This window comes from Typopeltis vanoorti, chromosome 18 (assembly GCF_054136105.1).
Source record: "Typopeltis vanoorti isolate ZY-2024b chromosome 18, IOZ_Tvanoo_1.0, whole genome shotgun sequence".
Classification (NCBI taxonomy): domain Eukaryota; kingdom Metazoa; phylum Arthropoda; class Arachnida; order Uropygi; family Thelyphonidae; genus Typopeltis; species Typopeltis vanoorti.
Window position 1 is genome coordinate 46,588,633 of NC_143566.1, and position 25,833 is coordinate 46,614,465.

General features: G+C 35.3%; 1 protein-coding gene across 2 annotated transcripts in view; it reads left to right on the plus strand.

The window, feature by feature from the left end:
• The window catches only part of LOC150096630 (meckelin), a 575,505-nt gene that overhangs the window by 261,640 nt on the left and 288,032 nt on the right, over positions 1 to 25,833 (plus strand). For both annotated transcript variants that reach the window (XM_090408005.1, XM_090408006.1), the window contains one exon: positions 7,568 to 7,624. In XM_090408005.1, coding sequence (XP_090264131.1) covers positions 7,568 to 7,624 — 57 coding nt within the window. The remainder of the gene's footprint in view (positions 1 to 7,567; positions 7,625 to 25,833) is intronic.

Consider the following 25,833-nt stretch of genomic DNA (forward strand, 5'->3'; position numbering starts at 1 on the left):
TAAATGATGTATAGTATCAAGTCTTTTTCTTTTATTTTCTTGCTGTGAATCCTTTTTTGAACAAGATTCTAGGAGATTTAAGTTTATCATTGTGTTTTTTGGTAGGTGGAAAGAATAGATCTTTTCTTATTTCAATGGACAGGTGCTCTAAGTCGATTTGTTTTCTAATTTTATGATCATGTTGTAAAGTAGATGATCTCTTTAGTCTAGATGTTCTTGTCCAGACATCGAAAGTCCTGAGTGACATGTGATCCTGTTGTTGGCTCCTGATTCTGTTAGTGAATTTAACTGTGGAAAGTTTTCTTCTGTCTTCTGGTATGTAAAGCCCACACTCGTGTTGAGCTTTTAAATTATTTGTGGATGAAACTGCACCTATAATAATTTTTGCTGTTCTTGATTGTACTCTGTCAAGTTTTTCTTTTGAGCTAGTAGAAGCTGGAGCTCAAATTGATGAGACATATTCCATAGTGGGTCATATGAGTGCTGTATATGTAGTTTTGAGTGTCTTTGGTTTTGCACCCCACTTTGTTCCACAAAGCCTTTTGATGAAATTGAGCTTTTTAAGAACTTTATTGGATATATTTGTAATATGAGTTGTTAATCTCAGTTCAGTATTTAGGGTTAGGCCTAAGTATTTTGGAGACTGTTTTTTCTATTTTGGTATTATATATTTTGATTTGTGGGTTAATTATGTCTATTTTTTCTAGCAGTGGAGAAGATGCTCTGTTTTGTTTTTTTGGGGGGGTTTATCTGTAGTTTAAGTTCCTTGGCCCATTTTTCTAATCCTTTTATTGAATTGTTTAGGACTTTTTCAGATTGTTGAGAATTACTGCTTGTGTGCCAGATTGCTATATCATCTGCATAGCATGCTGTTTTGGTGTCATTTATTATGTGAGGATGGATATTGCTCATATAGTTGAGAAATAGGAGTGGGCTTAAAAACAGAACTTTGTGGGACTCTAACCCAAGTTCAATGCATGTTGGAATAAATTCCATTAAATTTAATTTCATTTTTCTTCCTTCCATGAAATTTGAAATCCAAATTAATCCTTTCCCCCTTATTTCTGTATTGTATGCAATTTTTATTAATTTTTTATCTCCAGGCACAATTGTAGGCAGCTGTGAGATCCAAGAATATTGTTGTCATCTTCTTTGGTGATTTATCTTGAAAGCCATCTATGACTGATTGGCAAAGATAAAATAGTTGATCTTCTGTACTGTGTTGAGACCTATATGCAGTTTGGTAGAAGTTGATCTTGTTGTTTTCTAAGAGCCAATTCATAAGTCTGCTATGTATTATTCTTTCGTTTAGTTTACAGAGAGTGCTAGTAAGAGTATAATGACTGATGTTTTCCAGATTTTTGGTTGTTTACCTGCATTACAGGAAGTTTAAATATCTTCAGAAGGCAGTTTTTGGCTATTTTTCCCAAGTTTTTAATCATGTGTCCAAAGATAAGATCAATTCCGGGTGATTTGTCAGGGTCAATTTGACTAATTGCTGTTTCTAATTCTGTCATTTTGAGGTCTTGAGTAAAGATGTCTTTAGAAGGACAGGTTCTGGATTGTATTAGCAGGTGTTTTGCAATTTTTCTGCACTTTTTGTCTTCTTTATTGTATTGCAGCTTGCTTGCATTGGAGTAAAGTTGGCAAGTAAATTTGTCATCTTTTTGTTTGTTGCCACTGTATTGGTTCCTGAGGAGACTGTGTTTGAAGAGTGATCATTATCTGGACGTGTTGCATCGTTTAATAATCTGATGATGTTCCAGTGTTGTGAGTCTTTTCTTGGATCTAATCTATTGCAGAATTCTTCCCACTTTTTTGCTTCAAGTTAGAAATTTCATCTTCTATGTTTTGAGTTAATTCTATTAACTTCTTCCTATTGTCTTCTGTATTATTTTGTTTTAACTGTTCGTTGATAAACAACAAAATTATATGATAACCACATAATAAACTTTAATGAAAGTACAGATATTTTGTACTGAAAATAACAGCACATGCTATTGTTAATGTTACTTTCAGTATGAAATATCTGTACTTTCATTAAAGTTTATTACTGTGGTTATCATGTACAGTAATCCCTCGATTAGTGCGTCATTTTTTTCGATACCCAAATTCGATTAGTGCGTCATTTTTTTCAATACCCAAATTCGATTAGTGCACCTATATACATCTTAAAAATAAATGTTACAGATTTAAAAAATTTTTGATCTATACATTTTTATGGCTAACTATTTTAAAAAGTCACTCACCAGAATGAAATAATTTAGATACCGATTTAAAACATTTTGCAAAGTTATTTTTAATGGCATACTACACTACTTCTATGTATACTATGTTCCAAATTTTTACTGCCAAAATTTATGTCATCTGCTGTAGTATGCCCACAGATTCGAGACCCTTCGACACCTGCGCATGTCACTAAAAGGAGAATCCATTCCGATAATATGGTAATCAGTCCGTCTTCTGGAATGAGTTGTTTATTCTTACATGTCGGAAAATTAACTTCTCTTTTATGATCATTGGAGTTTTTAAAGTGGTAACTATTTTGCTTGTATAACAGTTGGGAAATTTTATCTATAAAGCACATGATTTCGCGTGTTGGCGACCAATTCATACGTCCTTCATTTCATTCTCCCCTTCAATGATAATGTCCAAGATTAATCAAATCTCATTCCGAAGAATTGAGTGATTCCGACCTGCTAAATTTAGATGCATAGCGGGAAGATCCTGAAGAATATGAAGAAAATTTAACCACTGACAGTCAGCCAAAAGAGCTTTCACAGAAACAATTTGAAAATTTTTTTGTACAATCGAAGTTTTTAAGCAGCAATGCTTAGAGGCTGACCCTGATGAAGAGAGAAGCAATAAAATTTGCTGAAGAGTAGAAGAAGCAATAGGGCCATGCCGTCGGTTGTATGAAAAAAAAGAAACAAAATGCCCGCCAAACTACGTTAGCTCAATTCTTTGTTAAGAAGTAGAATAATAAAATTCATATTCTGAATATGTTTTATTGTCTTTCAGCTTCATGGTTTTCCTTTAACTAGGCTCTGAGACATACCTTAATTCTTTTATAAAAAAATTAAGATTCAAAAAAGAAATCTGAGGAACAAATTATACATTTTCCCATAGATTATTATATTTGATTAGTGCGATTAGTTTTCGATTAATGCACCTGTTTTAAAGAACGCATTAGGCACACTAATTGAGGGATTGCTGTAATTTTGTTGTTTTAAAAGACAGTCTGTTATTTTTTTTGTTGTTGTCGTAAACCAGGCAAAGGTGTTGATTAGTATAAATAAAGAATAATTTTCATGAATGTCCTGATCATTTGTGAACCTAACAGGTAGTTTTCCTGATAGCCTGTATTGTTTAGTTTATAAACTATTACATCCATAGCAGTATTCCTCTTCTCAGAATCTTGTTATAGTCCATCTTTGTTTGTCCTTCTATTATTCTTACTACCATGTTCTAAGTTAAGTGAAACTAACGTTGATAATTTTATTTGCATCTGCCTCAGCCCACACTCAGTATAGACTACTTTAATGGACACACTACTCTGTGTAGTAATGCCAACATGATTGATGAATTGTGGAGCATATGTCTCACAACAATGAACATCTCTCTTCTTAATACACATGGACATGATGCCTTCTTTCATATGTCTCCCCATTTATATTCGGTAGTAAGTTTTATAATCTGTTCTTCCATTGTTTATGTGGGATGTTGAAGAGAACATAAATGGAAGCATTCACCCAGTACTTTCTTGTAAAATTTAATCCAGAGGCACTTGGCAAAATTTGCTGAGTGCCTCTGGAATAATGAAGCAGTCACATATGTAACAGATTATGTGGTCCATGCAATAACAACTGTAATTTCAAAATTGGCATCTTAATTTCCACATTATCCCAGACATAGTTGAATAATGAATGCAGAGCAGGGGGGGGGGGAATCAGTTCAGAGCATAGGGAATATTTCAGAGATAACCTTTTACATTAAATCTCATTACCTTAAAAATGTGTTCATGTCACATTAAACATCAGAGTCAAAAGCACTCTTTAATCCAATCATGAAATCAGCGCAGAAATTGTATGGGATAAAATCTAGAAAATGAAAGGATATAGAATACATCATTTGTCTACCCTGCAACATAATAGATGTGTAGTTAATGAACCCAAAGATTACAGCTTGCAATCTGAGAATGGCTTACTAGAATCTCACCAACAACTTTGCATTCTCCTAATTTTGATATTGAAAGAATACTGAGGGAAACAATGGCTCAATTTTTCTACAAATGGTCTTAACTATACAAACAGCCACTTGTTAAAGAGGAGTCAAAAAGAGTACTGTCCCTCCCTCCATTTTTCTGTCTCGCCAGTGCTATAGGGCCTGATGACATCCATTCCACAACAGTCAACAACAATGGGTTCAATGCTTGTGGGTGTCTAATGCCCTCTTGATATGATTCCTCCATTGCATTCTATTTTGAGCAAGATGATCCAGTTTGTGCACAGAGTTTCCACATCATTTGACAATGTCATTGCCCCATTCTCTGTTTGGTCTTTCTCTCAAACAGCAGCGTTTTTAATTTCCTCTCATCATTCATTCTACATAATATGGCCAAATAGATGTAGTTTCCTTTTGATTATTTTCTGGATCAGGTTTCCTTTTGGTTGTATTCGTCTGTAGATTTCCTCATCGTTCACTTTCTGGATTCAGCTTATTCTCAAGATCTTTCTATAGCACTTCCTCTCAAATGCTAATATCCTCCTTTCAGAATCTCTCAGGAGTACCCAGGCCTCACATCCATAGAGCATGCTGCTGAAGATACATGTTTCCACAATATGCAGTTTAGTGTGTATCTTTATAGCTCTGCTCTTCCATATTTTGTCCATGGCTTTTAAGATAGCTGTTGCTCTGACTATTCTAATTTTTACCTCTTTTTTGAGGGTCCAAGTCATGCATCATGTGGCATCCAAGATATGTGAAGTGTTCCACATTTTCCAGTTGAAATCCTCCTATGATAACTTTGATTACTCCTGTTGTTAATCAAGCAACAGGAACTCCTGTTGTCTGAATATCGTTGTTTTAGTTTTTTCAAAATTGACATTTAGTCCATATCTTTTTCCTTCTGTGTGATGTCATATAACTATATATTAAGTGTCCATAATATATAGTTATATGACATCCATTATGAGATGATAAAACATCTGTCACCATCTTCTGTGGATCTCCTCTTACTATACAACAGAAACTTACCAAGGAGGAGTGTTCTTATTCATAAGTCAAATGACTCTGCCTTCCCAAAACCAGGAAAAATCCAACACAAGCAAATGATTACTTACCTATTGCTCTGATCAGTTGTCTTTATACAGTGTTGGAGAAAATGGTTAATGCCATACGTCAGTTATGTAGCTTTCATAAAAACCTATTGTAATTAAACTATTTGGTCCTTTTAGTGATGTCTGTCAGAGATGCATTTCTAAAATGTAAACATTTAATTTCAGTGTTCTTTGACATGGAAAAAGCTTTTGACAGCTTGAATATATTGGTATGTTAAATGGCATTTATAATTTAAATCTTAGAGGGCATCTTTATATTTAAAACTTTCTCTCTAGTTGAATCTTTCCCAGTATGAGTAGGAAGTACTTTATCCCAGCTCCACTGCCTAGAGGAGATTCCCTCAAGGCTCTTTTCACAAAAGAGTTTTAAGTGTAAAACTCTTGGCTGTCAAAATAAGCTCAGTCACTAAACAGCTTCTTCCACGGCATTTTTATGTTTGATTACGTTAAAATTTTCTGTCATTGTAACACGAGAGTCATTGCAACTTCAACAAGCAATTGATCATATATGTTCACATGCTCTTAGTAATGGGTTCAGGTTTGCAGTAGGAGTGGGGAAAGGGCATCTGTGTATGCCTTTGCCAAAAATACAGTCCTCATCCTGACCTAGTGTTACGAATGGAACAAACTATTATCCAAGAAGCCACAGAAGCCAAGTTCTTAGGACTCAATAAAAATGCTTTCATTCCCTATATACATTTATTCCCTTCTTCTTTTGAGTGCCATCTCCTATCTGAGGTCGGCAACCACCTTGGCAAATTTTGAGCGATTCTCAGCCACTCTGAGCAGTCTCTCAGAGTTCATGCCAGTCCAGTGTCTGATGTCTGCCAGCCAAGATTTTCTTAATCTTCCTTGTCCTCTTCTGCCATTTATCTTCCCTTTTATAATCAATTGAAGTACCTTATATTTTTCATTATGAAGTAGGTGACCAAGATATGCAGTTTTCCTTCTTTTTATGGTATTTAAAAGTTCACATGATTTCCCCGTTTGTTCCAGTGCTTCCTGATTGGACGTTTTTGCTGTCCATGGGATTTTTAACATTCATCTGTATAACCACATCGCAAAGGCTTCAAGTCTTTTTATCAATGTTGTCTTCAAGGTCCAAGTTTCTGCACCGTACAGCAGTACAGACTATACATAGCATTTAACCATGCATACTCTAAGCTCTAAATTTAAACCGTGGTTACACAGTGTTCATTTCATCAAGAGAAAATTTTTTTTGCCATCTCAATTTCAACTTTTATTTCCATTTCTGGATTCCCTAATAAACAAAAATACAAAAGTGCAGTGAATATCCTCTCTGTACTTTATCCTCTGTAGAATGAGAAACTGTTCTTTTCTTTGTCTGTATCATGCACCCATTCACTCAAAGCTTGATTATGGTTGATGGTTGGATCTTATCCATCGAGCTATAAATAGCTATAGGTGCATTTCAATCACCAATTTATGTTCAGAACCTGGTAGAAGGAAATGATCATGCTCTTTCAGTTCAATGGAAGTAGCTCAGTTGACACTTGCCCTAATATATATAACATGTAACATATAGTATATGTACAGATGGCACAGTGAGTCAAATTCTTAGTGTTCCATAATGCAAAATGAGTCTGGTTAGTGACCCTTCCCATAACACATAGCATTATACATACCCGTAAGGATATGTTCTTTGCATTATGGGATACTAAGGCAAGTGATATGAAGTCATTAGCTTCTATATACGAGTATATATCAGGTGCAGACTATATACTTCTTTATATCAGGCCAAACTTTGTTTGCTTACACTTGAATAAAGGATTAAACCAAGTATATAATTTCTTGAAATCTTTACTTTATAGTATAACCAAGTGGAAAAACTTCCAAGAACATTTACCCATGTTTGTCAATTACAGTACACTATTAGGAAGCTCCAATATCTGCCTGTTTACCATCTGCATTTGGCTTGTGTACATTCCACTCTGTGCAGGGGATGTCAGTGTCAACTTCCCATGACCCCCTATCTCTAATGTTTTGTCCATTGAGTGTATATGATGGTACCTAAGGAACTTGAGTTATGGATTTAATGGTTGTAGTTTTGGAAATAGAATACATTTTTTAATTTTCTCACATTTATTTCTGTTTTTGCATGTAGAACAAAAATTGTGTGTGTGTGTGTAGAAATTAAATATTTTTGTATCGGTAATATTATCGCTGCTGTCAGATTCTGTCTCCTTAAAGATATGCATTTATTACAGGTTACATTTTCTGTAGTTTATAAGATGGACCATGACAAAACAAATCAGGATATATCTGTGAGTTATTTTATAATTTGCTTTAACCGTTTTAAAAAATAAGTTTCAAATTTCTTTATGTGATTTGTGATATTGACAGAACATTTGTTTTCTTCAGAATGCCACTTGCACTGACATCATTAGTAGCAGTTGGATGTGGTGCTAGCTGAAGAAATATAGGATAGCATACCTGATTTTTTGGTATAATATTTTTAAGCATTAATTCCCTTTTACTAGCTCTTTAACGATGTCTCATAATCATTGTGGAGTTTCCAATGCCACATTGTTCTGTGGAGTGAGAGCTTTATCCCAGCTGAGCAACATTGAATATTTTAATGGCATATTTAATATGCCATTAAAATAAATGACTTAAAATAATCATATGGTTCCTGTTTGAAGTCAAGAATGGAAAAATAAACATTGCACTACATCACAACTTTTTTGATTCATCACTCTTCTGGTATATCTACTCCAAATTTTCATGATTCACTTGCTACAGTTTATAAATGAATATTTCAGATCAAATTTAGTTTAATATTATGCTTTCTATCAATTGTTAAAATGAAGCGATAACAACACTGGCATTGTGATTTCTGTAATTCCACTAAATAACAGTTCTGAAAAATCCACCGACTTTCCAAATAAGGAGCACTGTATCATAAATTTCAAAATGATCCATTGGCTAAATTGCATATCATGAAATGGTATAGAAAACCATTAATATAGAAATCTAGAAACTGTGAATATATTCAGATAGAGAAGAGTTAAATTAGTTTACTATGCTACTGGGGAGAACTTCACACAAATTATAGATAGGCAAGATAAATAAGAATGATCTTGATTAAGATAGACATGTACAAATTGACTAGTGAGATGGAAACAGTTAAAGGGGAAAAAAAAATTAAATCTTCTTCATGCACAAATACGCATTTTTTTTTTTTTTAATCTTATTTCATGTTTTATTTATTTTGGACTGGCCTTGCCAAGGCTGATTTTCTTGATTATTTGTAATACATTAAACGTCACCTAATTTATAAAGTCTCAGAATTCATACAGGAGACCACGACACTACACTATACAATACAATTTTTTGATATTTCGAATTTTATGTATTTTTGGATTATCTATTAAAAATTGTTAAACTGTATTTATTGTAAAATATGATATTTTATATGTATGTGACTCTAAATTATCTAACTTACCTACTGAGTACTGAAACTTTGTACAGTAGGTTAACCATCTTTTGTGGATGGAATTCATATTTAAAAATAAAATTGGTGAGCATTTCAATATCTTGCAGTTATATTGAAAGTTTATTTTTCACTTGGTTAGACTATAATAAATTTAGTTTAATCCTTTATCCAGGTGTGAGCAAACAAAGTTTGCGCCTGAAAATATCTTCAGGACTGGGGTAAGGTAGTACAACACAGGACAACTCGTAGCAAAGGTGGACCAAGCTAACATCACTCCTATCTCAGTATCTCCCATAATGCAAAACACATCTCCTTGCAGATATGTATAATGTTATGCATTAAGGGAAGGGCCCACTACCCAGACTAGTTTCGACCTTTATTGAGGTCTCTTCAGTGGGAGCCAGGCCCAGAAGTGGAGATACCAGGCAGAAGCAATGGTGAGGTCATCATGTTGAAAGTTTAACACTATTACACTTTTTTTTTATATAATGTTGGTTAAGTAGCTTTATTTTATCGTCCTACATGTTTCGCCAATTTTTCTATTGGCATCTTCAGGGAATACAAACTAGTAAGCTAAATGAAGGTAACAGACTAGGTTATAACTGATGGTTCTAATTCATACAAAAAAAAATTAGTATTGTGCGTGACAATGCGCGTGTCTCGCGAACGTGATTTATTCGTTATGGCTCATGATGTAATTATCATGAAAGTACATTTCTTTGATGTTTAATGATCTGATTAAAGCTTTCCAAATTTCTGGTAAGGTTAGACCTTGATTCTTGTTTAGGTTTTCAGTTTTATGTGCGACTGTAGTTGCTTCCTTAAAGGTTCTTGAATGGTAGTTATCTTCTATATAGGGCATAAGGCTCTTATCCCACTCAATGTGATGGTTAGTAGAGGTAAAGTGGCAAGAAAGGCCTGAAATGTCTTGTCTGTTGTTTCTGACATATCCTATGTGTTCTTTCTTTCTCGTTTCATAGCTTCTAGAAGTCTGATATATGTAACTAATACCACATGAGCAAGGTATATTATATACTCCAGAGTACTTGTAGAATGGATGAGGATCTTTCGGTGATCTTAAAAATTTCTGAATAGTGTTGATTGGCTTGAATGCTACTCTGATATTATGTGGTTTTAGAAGGTTAGCTAATTTTTTGGAAATGCTGCTGACAAATGGAATCGTAATAGTACTGATGTGTTGGACGTCATCACGTTGTCTATGTGGTATATCAGTAAAGAGAATCTTGTTGTAGAGTCTTTTTGGATAACCATTTAAAGATAGTTCTCTGGATATTTTAGTTAATTCCGTTAGTAGGTCATCCTTGTCTGTTGTGTACTGTTTAGCTCTTTTCTTGAGCATATGGATAATGCTAAGTTTCTGAGCTATATGGTGAGACGAGTTGAAATGGAGGTAATGTCCATTCCTTGACATTCTAATAAAGAAACAAACCAATAATAGTATCAACCTATCTGTGTATAGAAAACCTACAAATACTGGACGTTACCTCCATTTCAACTCGTCTCATCATATAGCTCAGAAACTTAGCATTATCCATATGCTCAAGAAAAGAGCTATACAGTACACAACAGACAAGGATGACCTACTAACGGAATTGACTACAATATCCAGAGAACTATCTTTAAATGGTTATCCAAAAAAGACTATACAACAAGATTCTCTTTACTGATATACCACATACACAACGTGATGACATCCAATTCATCAGTACTATTACGATTACATTTGTCAGCAGCATTTCCAAAAAATTAGCTAACCTTCTAAAACCACATAATATCAGAGTAGCATTCAAGCCAATCAACTCTATTCGGAAATTTTTAAGATCACCGAAAGATCCTCATCCATTCTACAAGTACTCTGGAGTATATACCTTGCTCATGTGGTATTAGTTACGTAGGTCAGACCTCTAGAAGCTTTGAAACGAGAAAGAAAGAACACATAGGATATGTCAGAAACAACAGACAAGACATTTCAGGCCTTTCTTGCTACTTTGCCTCTACTAACCATCACATTGAGTGGGATAAGAGCCTTATGCCTATATAGAAGATAACTACCATTCAAGAACCTTTAAGGAAGCAGCTACAGTCGCCCGTAAAACTGAATACCTAAACAAGAATCAAGGTCTAACCTTACCAGAAATTTGGAAAGCTTTAATCAGATCATTAAACATCAAAGAAATGAACTTTCATGACAATTACATCATGAGCCATAACAAATAAATCACGTTCGTGAGACACGCGCATTGTCACGCGCAATACTAATTTTTTTTTTTGTATGAATTAGAACTATCAGTTATAACCTAGTCTGTTACCTTCATTTAGCTTACTAGTTTGTGCCGATAGAAAAATTGGCGAAACATGTAGGACGATAAAATAAAGCTACTTGACCAACATTATATAAAAAAAGTGTAATAGTCTTATACATAATAGTCGAGAAAAAATTCCACACATATGTTGAAAGTTTATTTTTCACTTGGTTAGACTATAATAAATTTAGTTTAATCCTTTATCTAAGTTTGAGCAAACAAAGTTTGTGCCTGAAAATATCTTCAGGACTGGGGTAAGGTAGTACAACACCATACTTGCAGTTATATGTTGTGACAGAAATGTTATTTGTCTAGTAGAATTATATATGGTCATATTTAGGATAACTTATCCCAAAACACATTTTGGGATAAGTTATTCTGGTGAGATTAATAAAGGGGTATTACTTATAATTTAGTAGGTAGCTAGGTGCATTATTCATTGGATACAAAGTACAAATATATTTTCTCCTTGGGGAGGGCACCTTATTCACAGTTACTACAGTTTTTATGACAATTCATCTCACAAAAGGTTTGTGTGTAAAATCTCTCATGATATGTGACTTTGTAACTTATGTTTATTTTTACATGCTTTTTTGTTTAGAATAATGTTAAAATGTTAAATTTTGTAATAATCTTATCAAAAAAAATTGGTGCATGACGTCATCATGTGAGGTTATTAAGTAATGTTAAATCAATAAGTCTAATGCTAAAATTAGCGAAGAATTCAGTAATGGTACTGGTTTTCGCTTTCGGTCATTTCCAACCATAGGTGTCTTTGTAGGCATTTCCCATAAAGTATTCCTGGTGAGATTTTTATAGGATAGTTCACCATTACTCCCCCCCCAATGTTATCTGGGTTTGGGACTGGCATATGACTGGAACATATTCATGACTGAATCCATGTGTTCATGGGGCTGGTTTGCCTGTTCTGGAGGACGAAAAACCCGAGTTTCTGAGGGAATCCCTACCTCCATATGAGACCAGCTAACTCATCTTTAGTCGAAAGAGACCAGATAAAGGTTCCTCACATCACTGACAGGAATCGAACCCAGGTCTTTCTGACCAAAGGACTTCTTCTATACTGATTGAGTTACAGAGGCTCAAGAATTCTGAGAATTGCTATAGATGGAAATTTCCAAAGACCCACGAAGAATGACGTCATCATGTCCAAAGGTCAGTATGTGACCATAGTTGCAACGGATAAAGAATTCCAAGAATTCCATCGCCATGTCCGAAGGTAAATATGTGACCAATTTCAAGAGACACGCATGCGCACAACAGAGGTCTGAGCCTATATAAGGCAATTTGCCTGGAATGAATTTTGTCTTATGATTTTCTAAGCTTTCTCTTACCTGAGTCCCTGTCACATCAAGTTCACTGTCGGAAGTTGAAAGAGAAACGTTGTTTGTCTTAGGATTTTCTAAGCCTTCTCTTACCTGAGTCCACCGTCATGCTGGAATCACTGTTGGAAATTTAAAGAGAAGTGTCGAGGGTTCAGAGTCTTCTACCCGGGTACATCGCCACAGAAGAAACATTGTGTCGTTTGTCTGGAAGAAAATGAGCTGTACATCGCCACCATGTTAAGAGTCCTATAAACCAAAGCATAGTCGACAACCCTGACAAGGAAGAATTTTAGCTGGAAAACAGGAATGTGTCAGCAAGCAGAAAGAAAGACAAGAAGAAGAAGAAGAATTATGTGTGAACAAAAAGTTAATGTGAAAGATTATCTGCTGAACAAGAGTAAGTAGTTGTAATACTGACCAAGAATGTATGTCAAGCATCTATGTTTATGAGATAATGTATATTAATAGTGAAATAAACTTAACCAAGTTATGTCTTATATTCAGTTAATGTCTAGATTGTGAATTAGCTTAGAACTCAGGTTAGATTAGAAAGAATTGCGACTATCAAGAAAATTGTAATGACATTGTGTATATATGCGAATGTAACTCATTCTGTACATATTTCTGTTTGACTTAATTAAATGGATTGATATTCGCCCAGGGAACCAGGGCGAACAGCGAAAAATCAGCTACTAGAACAAATCTGAAAACACATCCCAACTCAACATTACCAGAGTTAAAGATCGGTACTATCAACATAAGAACACTGAATGGCAAAGAAATGGAGTTAGCTGAGGAATTAGATAAGTACCAGATCGACATAATAGGAGTCACCGAAACAAAAAAGACAAAAACTGGTGAGATCTTTCTGAGCAATAAATACAAAATGTTATATTCAGGCAATGACAATCAAGGAAAAGAAGGAGTAGCCATAGTATTCAACACTAAATATCAGGCTAATCTTCTTGAATGGCAGGCAGTCTCAAGTAGAGTGATGTGAGCAAATATGAGAATGGGGAACTGGACAATTAGACTTATTTGTGCCTATGGTCCCACAGAAGGTTCTACTAAGGTAGAAATTTGTTGAGGAATTTTTTGAGGCTTTAGAGAAAGCAACTGACATAATGAAAAAGGAAAAGTTGGTCCTTGTTGGGGATCTAAATAGCATAGTAGGAAATGATTGTGAGACATACAAAAATATTTTGGGAAAATTTGGAGAAAAGAGCAAAGCTAATAATAATGGCAAATACCTGTTGGATTTAGGCTCAAAACATGGACTGTGCTATTACTAACACAATGTTCCAACATAACAATGTATACAAATTCACATGGAGAGAAGAGGCAAGGAATAAGAAAAGTCTCATTGACTAGATTATTGTTGATAGTGATGTTTTCACCCTGGTGAATGACACCAGAGTGTACAGAGGATTTGAAATTGGAAGTGATCACTATTTAGTCTTGAGCAGGATAAAATTGAATTTCATAGTTAAAAGAATGACATGTAAGATAATTTTAAAGTGAATAAAAGTTGAGCAGCTCTCGGATGTGAACTGTATAGACAAAAATACACAAAGATTATCAAAGATAAAATGAAAGAGTTTGAGAACAGGAAAGCCTTGGAGATTCAGTGGCAAGCCTTGAAGAAAACCCTGATTGATTCAGCCAGAGAAGTATGTGGTGAGGTTGTCTGCAAGGAAAAAAAAATCAGAACTCCTGGCAAATAAGTCAGTTTGTGCTCTTAGAGAACAGAGACAAATGTAAGAAAGCTAAACACTGTGTAAAACTAGCTAAACAAAAGTCATGGGAGGACTTTGGGCAACATAGAAAATAAATATCAAGAAGGTAGCAAAATATTCTGGAGGTCGTTGAAGAAGCTTAGAAATGGAGGAAAAGAGTGCTGTAAAAGGAGTTAGAGATGATAAAGGTGACATGAAAACGGGGGAAAAGATATCCTTTAAGTATGGAGTAATTACTTCGAAAAATTGCTAAATGAAACAAGCAAGTATAGCACAGTGGTAAAAAACACTCAACAGGCTACAGTCAGAAATAGATATCCATACTTGAAGTAGAAAAAGCCATCAAAGGCTTGAAATGTGGAAAGGCAGCAGGAGTAGATGATATTTGACCAGAAATGCTGAAGTATGGCAGTATAAAAGTCTTACAGTGGCTGCACTGCATACTTCAGAAGGCTTGGACAGAGGGACGAATTCCTGATGATTGGAGTAGAAGTCTCATAGTACCCATAAATAAAAAGGGAATGTGAGAATTACAGAGGTATTTCCCTACTGAGTGTTCCTGTTAGCAATAAAAAGACAAAGACAATGAAAATAGGCAGACTCATTGAAAATGTCAACTGTGTTGTGAATGGAGAACCTGTGGAACAAGTGAAACATTTCAGCTACTTAGGCACGATTTTTACTAAAGATGGTAAATTAAATATAGAAATAGACAACAGAATCAGCAAAGCTGGTATGGTAGGAAGTCAACTGAATAAATTCATATGGAATAAGAGAGAAATTAGTCGGAACACTAAATTAGCTGTATACAAGACAGTGATCAAACCAGTTTTAACTAATGGATCTGAGAACTGGGTCAGAATTAAAACACTTGACCAAAGACTAGATACCGCAGATATGAGAGTCCTGCGAAAGATTATAGGCATGAACAGATGGCATCAATGGCAATATCATATTAAAAACGAGGATATTAGGAAAGAACTCGACATTGTCAACATCCAGGAATGCATTAGCAGAGCTAATCTCAGGTGGTATGGTCACTTAAACAGAATGGGTGAAGAAAGATTAGCAAAACAAGTGTTCTCTGCTAGGTTGGCAGCAAAACGACCCAGAGGAAGACCAAGATATAGGTGGATTGATACGGTACAAAGTACCTTAGACGATAGAAATGTAAGATCTGATAATGTTGGAGTCTTGACAACAGACTGATTTGGAGGAAAATTGTAGATAGAAAGTTAGTAATGATGTAATTTTTTTCATGTAGTATTATCATATCCTGTACACCCCTTGAGGGTACATGGCAGGAATTTGATGATGATGATGACTAATTACTCTCTTATTCCATATGAATTTATTCAATTGACTTCCTGCCATACCAGCTTTATTGACTCAGTTGTCCATTTCCAAATTTAATTTACCATCTTCACTAAAAATCGTGCCTAAGTAGCTGAAATGTTTTACTTGTTCCACAGGTTCTCCGTTCACAATACAATTGACATTTTCAACAATTCTACCTATTTTCATTGTCTTTGTCTTTATCTTTTTATTGCTGACCTTCATACCATATCTATTACAACAGTTACTCAATTTAGTCAGGGTATCTTGTAGACTTGTAGCAGATTTATTTAGAAGTATAACATCGTCTGCATTAAGCAAGGAGCTGACATTAACATCTCCAATTTTGATATCGTGTTTAATATCACTTTCCTTCATAATGTGATCCATATAGATAATGAATAACAGAGGGGATAATATACATCCTTGTCTCATACCAGATTTAACATTAAACCATCTTCCTGTAGTTCCTACAATTCTAAATGCTGACTTACAACTCAAATACAGACTAAGCATTGCTTGATATAATGCTCCATTAACACCAAATAACTGTAGTGTATTGAATAGCTTCTCTCTTGGCACCTTGTCATATGCCTTTTCCAAATCGACAAAACTTAAATAGAGATCTTTGTTATATTCCCATGCTTTCTCGACTATTTGTCGTAAAGTGAAGATCTGATCCTGACAGCCTCTATTTGGCCTGAATCCAGCTTGTTCTTCACCAAGCTTTTCTTAGACAATTCTTCTCAAGCGTTTCTCAGGTATACTTGCATAGATCTTGCCAGGAACACTCAGTAGGGAAATACCTCTGTAATTCTCACATTCAGTTTTATTTCCCTTTTTATGTATGGGTACTATGAGAGCTCTACTCCAATCATCGGGAATTCCTCCCTCTGTCCAGGCTTTCTGAACTATGCAGTGCAGCCACCATATATACCACCATACTTCAGCATTTCTGGTCGAATATCATCTACCTTTGCTGCCTTGCCACATTTCAAGCCTTTAATGGCTTTTTCTACTTCAAGTATGGATATGTATTCCTGACTGCATGCCTGATCAGTGTTTTTTACCACTGTGCTGTCATCACTGCTTGTTTCATTTATCATTTTTTCAAAGTACTCCATACTTCAAGGATATTTTTTTCTTTTGTTTTCATGTCACCTTTATCATCTCTGACTCCTTTTACAGCACTCTTTACTCCATTCCTAAGCTTCTTCAACAACCTCCAGAATATTTTGCCACCTTCTTGATATTTATTTTCTATATTCTTGCCAAAGTCCTCCCATGACTTTTGTTTAGCTAGTTTTACACACTGTTTAGCTTTCTTTCATTTGTCTCTGTATTCTCTAAGAGCACAAGCTGACTTATTTGACAGGAACTTTTGATATGCTTTCTTCTTTTCCTTCACTGCCTCTTTAACTTCCTGTGTCCACCAGGGAGTTCTGATTTTTTTATCCTTGCAGACAACCTCACCACATGCCTCTCTGGCAGAATCGATCAATGTTTTCTTCAGAGTTTGCCACTGAATCTCCAAGGTTTATTCCTGTTCTCAAACTCTTTCATTTTTTCTTCAATAATCTTTGTTTATTTTAGTCTACAGTTCACATTTGTGAGCTGCTCAACTTTTATTTGTTTAAAACTTTCTTAAATGTTATTCTTTTGAATATGAAATTCAATTTTATCCTACTCAAGACTAAATAGTGATCACTTCCAATTTCAAATCCTCTGTATACTCTGGTGTCCTGCACCAGGGAGAAAACATCACTGTCAACAATAACATAGTCGATGAGACTTTTCTTATTCCTTGCCTCTTCTCTCCATGTGAATTTGTGCACATTTTTATGTTGGAACATGGTGTTAGTAATAACCAGTCCATGTCCTGAGCAGAAATCCAACAGATATTTGCCATTATTATTAGCTTTGCTCTTTTCTCCAAATTTTCCCAAAATATTTTTGTATGTGTCACAATCATTTCCTACTCTGCTATTTAGATCCCCAACAAGGACCAACTTTTCCTTTTTCATTGTGTCAGTTGCCTTTTCTAAAGCCTCAAAAAATTTCTCCACTTCTACCTTAGTAGAACCTTCTGTGTGACCATAGGCACAAATAAGTCTCATTGTCCAGTTCCCCATTCTCATATTTGCTCACATCACTCTACTTGAGACTGACTGCCATTCCAGAAGATTAGCCTCGTATTTTGTGTTGAATACTATGGCTACTCCTTCTTTTACTTGATTGTCATTGCCTGAATATAACATTTTGTATTTATTGCTCAGAAAGATCTCACCATTTTTGGTCTTTTTTGTTTCAGTCACCCCTATTATGTCGATCTGGTACTTATCTAATTCCTCAGCTAACTCCATTTCTTTGCCATTCAGGGTTCTTATGTCGATAGTACCGATCTTTAACTCTGGTGAGGTTGAGTTGGGGTTTGTTTTCAGATTTGTTCCAGTAGCTGACTTTTCGCTGTTCGCCCTGGTTCCCTGGCGAAAACAACGGGGGCCTTGTTTAACCGGGCGATGCCCCAGCCGTCATGAAATTTTGTCATGTTGTACCATCATTTTTTATTTTGGTTTAACCAATAAGAATACAATTTGGTCGGCTAAATCCCAAATTCAGCCCATCCTCGTTCGTTCAGTATCCAAGTAGATATCCAACAGGGTGCACCACGAGAAGGTGAGGATTGGACATTAGGTCAGAAGCCCTGGTTGGTTCTCCACATTCCTTTAAAGAGAAATTAGTTGGAACACTATATTAACTGTATACAGGACAGAGTTCAAACCAATTTTAACTTATGGATCTGAGAGCTGGGTCAGAAGTAAAACACTTGACCAAAGACTAGAGACCACAGATATGAAGGTCCTGAGAAAGATTAGAGGTGTGAAGAGATGGCATCAATGGCAATATCATATTAAAAACGAGGATATTAGGAAAGAACTTGACATTGTCAGCATCCAGGAATGCGTTAGCAGAGCTAATCTCAGGTGGTATGGTCACTTAAACAGAATGGGCAAGGAAAGATTACAAAACAAGTGTTCTCTGCCAGGTTGCTTGGAAAACGACCCAGAGAAAGACCAAAATATAGGTGCACTGATACGGTATAATGTGTCTTAGACGATAGAAATATAAGATCTGATAATGTTGGAGTCTTGACAAGTAACAGACTGATTTGGAAAAAAATTGTAGATAGGAAGTTAGTGATGATGTAAATTTTTCATGTAGTACTATCATATCCTGTACACCCCCTTGAGAGTACATGGCAGGAATTTGATGATGATGACCTTAATAGATCCACTGACAAACTTTTTTTTTTTTTGTAAGATTTTTATTTTAAGATAAATTCTCAGTAAATCATGGAAATTTTTATGTTTTTGTAGATCTGGAAAATCCATTTGATAAAGTAGCAAAAAAAAAAATCGCTTCAGTACACAACAGTTACATGATATAAATGGGATAATATACAGAACAATATATAGCCAATACTTATGTTATAGCTAGAATTAAAGTTGATATGGGAAGATGATTAGATTTAACTTAGATAAGGCAAGGGTGCATACTACCTCTTCTTTTATACACCATCTATATTGATCACATTATGAAGAAAAGTGACATTGGCTTGAAAATCGGAAATAAAAAATTATAATAAAAAAATAGAATTAAAAAAAAAAAACTATGAAAATAGTCATGAAAATGAAAATGTGTTCATGACTATTTCCATTTTGCAAGGTTTGGATAATACATTTCAGTTATGGGGGAGGGCTGGAAAGTTCTGATAAACACCTAGAACAAAAATGATATTAAAGCAACTGATTTAACCACAAGAAAGAACACACTGGTAGCAGAGTTATGAAGGTAACTTTTGTTCTTATATTCTTATATCCTTGTATGTTCTTTCTTGTGGTTATATCAGTTGCTTTAATATCATTTTTGTTCTAGGTGTTTATTAGAACCTTCCAGCTCCCTCCTCATATTTTAAACATAAATTTTATGACAATGTCAAATAATTTTACTTATTTTATGAAATGTGAATTTCATCATCATCATCATCATCAAATTCCTGCTATGTACCCTCAAGAGGTGTACCGGATATGACAGTACTATATGAAAAAATTACATCATTACTAACTTCCTATCTACAATTTTCCTCCAAATCAGTCTGTTACTTGTCAAGACTCCAACATTATCAGATCTTATATTTCTATCGTCTAAGGCACTTTGTACCGTATCAATCCACCTATATCTTGGTCTTCCTCTGGGTCGTTTTCCTGCCAACCTGGCAGAGAACACTTGTTTTGCTAATCTTTCCTCTCCCATTCTATTTAAGTGACCATACCACCTGAGATTAGCTCTGCTAATGCATTCCTGGATGCTGACAATGTCAAGTTCTTTCCTAATATCCTCATTTTTAATATGATATTGCCATTGATGCCATCTGTTCACGCCTCTAATCTTTCTCAGGACTCTCATATCTGCGGTCTCTAGTCTTTGGTCAAGTGTTTTACTTCTGACCCAGCTCTCAGATCCATAAGTTAAAACTGGTTTGAACACCGTCTTGTATACAGCTAATTTAGTGTTCCGACTAATTTCTCTCTTATTCCATATGAATTTATTCAGTTGACTTCCCACCATACCAGCTTTGCTGATTCTGTTGTCTATTTCTATATTTAATTTACCATCTTCAGTAAAAATTGTGCCTAAGTAGCTGAAATGTTTTACTTCTTTCACAGGTTCTCCATTCACAACACAGTTGACATTTTCAATGATTCTCCCTATTTTCATTGTCTTTGTCTTTTTATTGCTGACCTTCATACCATATCTATTACAACAGCTATTCAATTTAGTCAGAGAATCTTGCAGACTTGTAGCGGATTTATTTAGAAGTATAACATCATCCGCATAAAGCAAAGAGCTGACATTAACATCTCCAATTTTGATATCAGGTTTAATACCACTTTCCTTCATAATGTGATCCATATAGATAATGAATAACAGAGGGGATAATGTACATCCTTGTCTCACACCAGATTTAACATTAAACCATCTTCCTTTACTTCCTTCAATTCTAACTGCTGACTTACAACTCAAATAAAGACTAAGTATTGCTTGATATAATGCCCCTTTGACACCATATAACTGCAGCATATTGAATAGCTTCTCTCTTGTGCCTTTTCCAAATCGACAAAACTTAAATATAGATCTTTGTTATATTCCCATGCTTTCTCAACTATTTGTCGTAAAGTGAAGATCTGATCCTGACAGCCTCTATTTGGCCTGAATCCAGCTTGTTCTTCACCAAGCTTTTCTTCCACAATTCTTCTCAACCGTTTCTCAAGTATACTGGCATAGATCTTGCCAGGAACACTCAGTAGGGAAATACCTCTGTAATTCTCACATTCAGTTTTATTTCCCTTTTTATATATGGGTACTATGAGAGCTCTACTCCAATCATCGGGAATTCTTCTCTCTGTCCAGGCTTTCTGAACTATGCAGTGCAGCCACTGTAAGACTTTTATACCACCATACTTCAGCATTTCTGGTCGAATATCATCTACTCCTGCTGTCTTTCTACATTTCAAGCCTTTGATGGCTTTTTCTACTTCAAGTATGGATATGTACTCCTGACTGCATGCCTGGTCAGTGTTTTTTATCACTGTGCTGTCATCACTGCTTGTTTCATTTGGCAGTTTTTCAAAGTAATTACTCCATACTTCAAGGATATCTTTTTCTCCTCTTTTCATGTCACCTTTATCATCTCTAACTCCTTTTACAGCACTCTTTCCTCCATTCCTAAGCTTCTTCAACAGCCTCCAGAATATTTTGCCACCTTCTTGATATTTATTTTCTATATTCTTGCCAAAGTCCTCCCATGACTTTTGTTTAGCTAGTTTTACACACTGTTTAGCTTTCTTACATTTGTCTCTGTATTCTGTAAGAGTAAAAGCTGACTTATTTGCCAGGAACTTTTGATATGCTTTATTCTTTTCCTTCACTGCCTCTTTAACTTCCTGTGTCCACCAGGGAGTTCTGATTTTTTTATCCTTGCACACAACCTCACCACATGCCTTTCTGGCAGAATCAATCAATGTTTTCTTCAGAGTTTGCCACTGAATCTCCAAGGTTTGATTCCTGTTCTCAAACTCTTTCATTTTCTTTTCAATAATCTTTCTGTATTTTAGTCTACAGTTCACATCTGAGAGCTGCTCAACTTTTATTCGCTTTAAAACTTTCTTACATGTTATTCTTTTCAATATGAAATTCAATTTTATCCTGCTCAAGACTAAATAGTGATCACTTCCAATTTCAAATCATCTATACACTCTGGTGTCCTGCACCAGGGAGAAAACATCACTATCAACAATAACATAGTCAATGAGACTTTTCTTATTCCTAGCCTCTTCTCTCCATGTGAATTTGTGCACATTTTTATGTTGGAACATGGTGTTAGTAATAACCAGTCCATGTCCTGAGCAGAAATCCAACAGATATTTGCCATTATTATTAGCTTTGCTCTTTTCTCCAAATTTTCCCAAAATATTTTTGTATGTCTCACAATCATTTCCTACTCTGCTATTTAGATCCCCAACAAGGACCAACTTTTCCTTTTTCATTGTGTCAGTTGCTTTTTCTAGAGCATCAAAAAATTCCTCCACTTTTACCTTAGTAGAGCCTTCTGTGGGACCATAGGCACAAATAAGTCTCATTGTCCAGTTCCCCATTCTCATATTTGCCCACATTACTCTACTTGAGACTGACTGCCATTCAAGAAGATTAGCCTCGTATTTTGTGTTGAATACTATGGCTACTCCTTCTTTTCCTTGATTATCATTGCCTGAATATAACATTTTGTATTTATTGCTTAGAAAGATCTCACCGTTTTTGGTCTTTTTTGTTTCAGTCACCCCTATTATGTCGATCTGGTACTTATCTAATTCCTCAGCTAGCTCCATTTCTTTGCCATTCAGGCTTCTTACATTGATAGTACCGATCTTTAACTCTGGTGATGTAGAGTTGGGGTTTGTTTTCAGATTTGTTCCAGTAGATGACTTTTCGCTGTTCGCCCTGGTTCCCTGACGAAAACAACGGGGGCCTTGTTTAACCGGGCGACACCCCAGCCAGCATGAAATTTTGTCATGTTGTACCATCATTTTTTATTTTGGTTTAACCAATTAGAATACAATTTGGTCGGCTAAATCCCAAATTGCCAGCCCATCCTCGATCGTTCAGTGTCAAAGTAGATACCCAACAGGGTGCACCACGAGAAGGTGAGGATTGGACATTAGGTCAGAAGCCCTGGTCGGTTCTCCGCATTCCTTTAAAGGCTATGTGGAGGTCTCCTCTCATTTATACAGCTTTGACCCTTAAGCACCCCGAAATGTGAATTTGACCTTGTCAAATTGACATTTCTTAAAATAAGTAAAATTATTCATATAAGAAGTAAAATTAGTATGTATCTCAGTTAAGCAAATTGAAATATTATCCAAAACACTGAACCAGCATTATATGAGACAATCTCAAAATGGGTGTCAACGTATAGATCTGAAGGTTGGGTTGGAAATAAAACAGTCAATCAGAGACTGCAAACCACATATATGAGAGTTCTCAGACAATATCAGGTAGTGACTAGATAACATAACTGTTAGAATCCTATTAAAAAATGAAGATATTAAAAAAGATCTTGACATCTTCATCATCTAACAGTGTGTGTGCAGAGATAATCTTTGGTGATATGGCCACATGTAAACAGAATGGGAAAGAAAAGGGTTAGAAAATCAGCCACAAACAGATTGCAGGAAAAAGGCTGTGAGGATGATTAAGTTCTTTACTGGATTGATGTTAATAATGCCTTCAAAAAAGTGGAATGTAAGATGTGATAGTATATGAAGAGCTAACAAATAGCATATTAATTTGGAAGGAAATTGTTTTTAGAAAGATAGTGATAATGTATACTTCATAATATAGTATTATTATTCAAATCCTGTGCATCAGAAGAGGGTATATATTTGAAGACATCGGTTGAGGGCTGGTGTCTTCAAAAGTTATATGCAAGGTACTAAGAGGAAACTTGATCAAAAGAAATAAATAGTTTTGGGTGTGAGTCAGCTTGAGATGCTGTGCCAGAAGAGAAAGTAATATTACAGTGACATGGAAGATCAGGAGAGTAGAGTAGGAAAGTGGAGAGATTGAAGAAGTATTTATAAATGGAGAGGTGTATAGCGTAGTGTAAGTGAAAAGAATGAGTGAACTGAAATACAAAACAGAAAGGGAAATGAGAGGTTTAAGGTGGTGGTGGTGGGAGGCACACATGAGGAAGGCAGATGCTGGAAGCAATAATGTGTTTGTGAAAAGACAATGAAAGAATGAGCTGACTTGGGATACAAGAAGAGCATCTTGTAAAAATGATGAGATTGGTAGTAATAGAAATGTAAAAGAGAAATTGGAGGAGACATCTCAGAAGTAATGTCAGTAGGACTTTATAGACCCAGAAATGAACTACTGTGTTTGTGTATCGATGCCAGAAGTATTAAAAAGGGAAACCAAATTGTTGCTTTGATCATGTGCTTTAGCCCAAAAATTTTTGGAATAACTGAGACATGGTTGGATGAGGATGATATCCTGACAGGAATAGAGATGAAGTATGATATATTTGTGAAGATAGAAAAGGCCGAAAGGGAGTGTGGTTAATGGCAGCAGAGGAATTATGTCCATGCTAAGAAATATTGGCACTCATTTTTGAGGCAGTAATGGTGTACATAGAGTTCGATGGAATATTTGATTGGCTGTTACAATAGACCTGACAATGTGGAAGATAGCGATAGGAAAATGTATAGGTAAATTAGTCTATCAGATAAGAGGGAATGAAGAGAGCATTCAGAAGAAAATAATGAATTTGAGCGACATCTACCTTTGGCAGTACATATAAAAGGATGCGAGGATCTTAATATAAACAGAATGTTGACTTTATGTCTGGTAGGAAAGTAACCCTGAAATTATCACTTTGTTGGTGAACAGCCATATGAGGATTTCTGTCAGAAAGGGATATATATATATATATATATATATATATATATATATATATATATATACATACAGGGTGTCCCAAAATTCACCCAAGATTTAAATTTAGCGCCATTTGTGCGGTAAAGTGTTGCCAACGAGAAAAAAAGACAGCATGACAGCTGACAGTTCAGGGTTATTAAAAATGGAGCACTACATGAAAGAACAATGCTTGAATGGATTATGGAACAACAAGTGGATGCTTATTTTTCGAACAAAGGCATCTTCAGTGATGAGGCTCATTTTCATCTTGATGGCTTCGTTAATCGACAAAATTGTCGCATTTGGGGTTCAGAAAATCCACGAGTGATTGTTGAGAAACAAATGCATCCACAACGTGTCACTGTTTGGTGCGGATTTTGGGCTGGAGGCATTATCGGTCCATTCTTCTTAGAAAATGCAGCTGGTAAGGCAATAACAGTTAATGGTACTCGCTATCGCAACATGATAATTTAGTTTTTTGTGCCTAAATTGCAAGATATGGATGTGGACGACATGGTTTCAACAAAACGGTGCCACATGCCATACAGCCCAAGAAACAATTCAGTTACTGCATGAGTCATTTCCTGGTCATGTAATTTCCCGTTTTGGTGATCAGAATTGGCCGCCCAGATCATGTGACTTAACGGCGTTGGACTTTTTTCTTTGGGGTTTTTTGAAGTCTAAGGTTTATGCCAACAAGCATACAACCACCCACGCCTTGAAGGAGGAAATTGAGCGCTGTATCAACGAAATTCAGCCACATTTATGCAAAACAGTCATGGAAAATTTCGACAAAAGAGTGCGTATGTGCCAACAAAGCCGTGGAGACCATTTACCCGATATGCTATTCCATGCATAACCCTATCTGTATACTTTATGAATCGATAAGAAATTACAATTTTTAATTAAAAACCTGTGTTTTCTATCAAAATTACTTCTTGTGTGAATGTTGGGACACCCTGTATATATATATATATATATATATATATATATATATTTCAAAAAATAGATTTAATGACTCCAAGACCGAGATAACATATAAAGATTTTAATGATAAATACTACTAGTTTCGGCATATAGCAGCCTTCTTCAGGTATTTATAAAGGAAAGGAATACTAATAAACATTGAATTATTTAAATAAACAAACTGGAAATTACAGGTACAAATTGCCTCACATAATCGATACATAAAAACGTTGTATTTTTCAAGTTGTTCCAACTGGCGTGCCATTGTTTGTTGCAATTGTGCGTGCAAGTTCACGT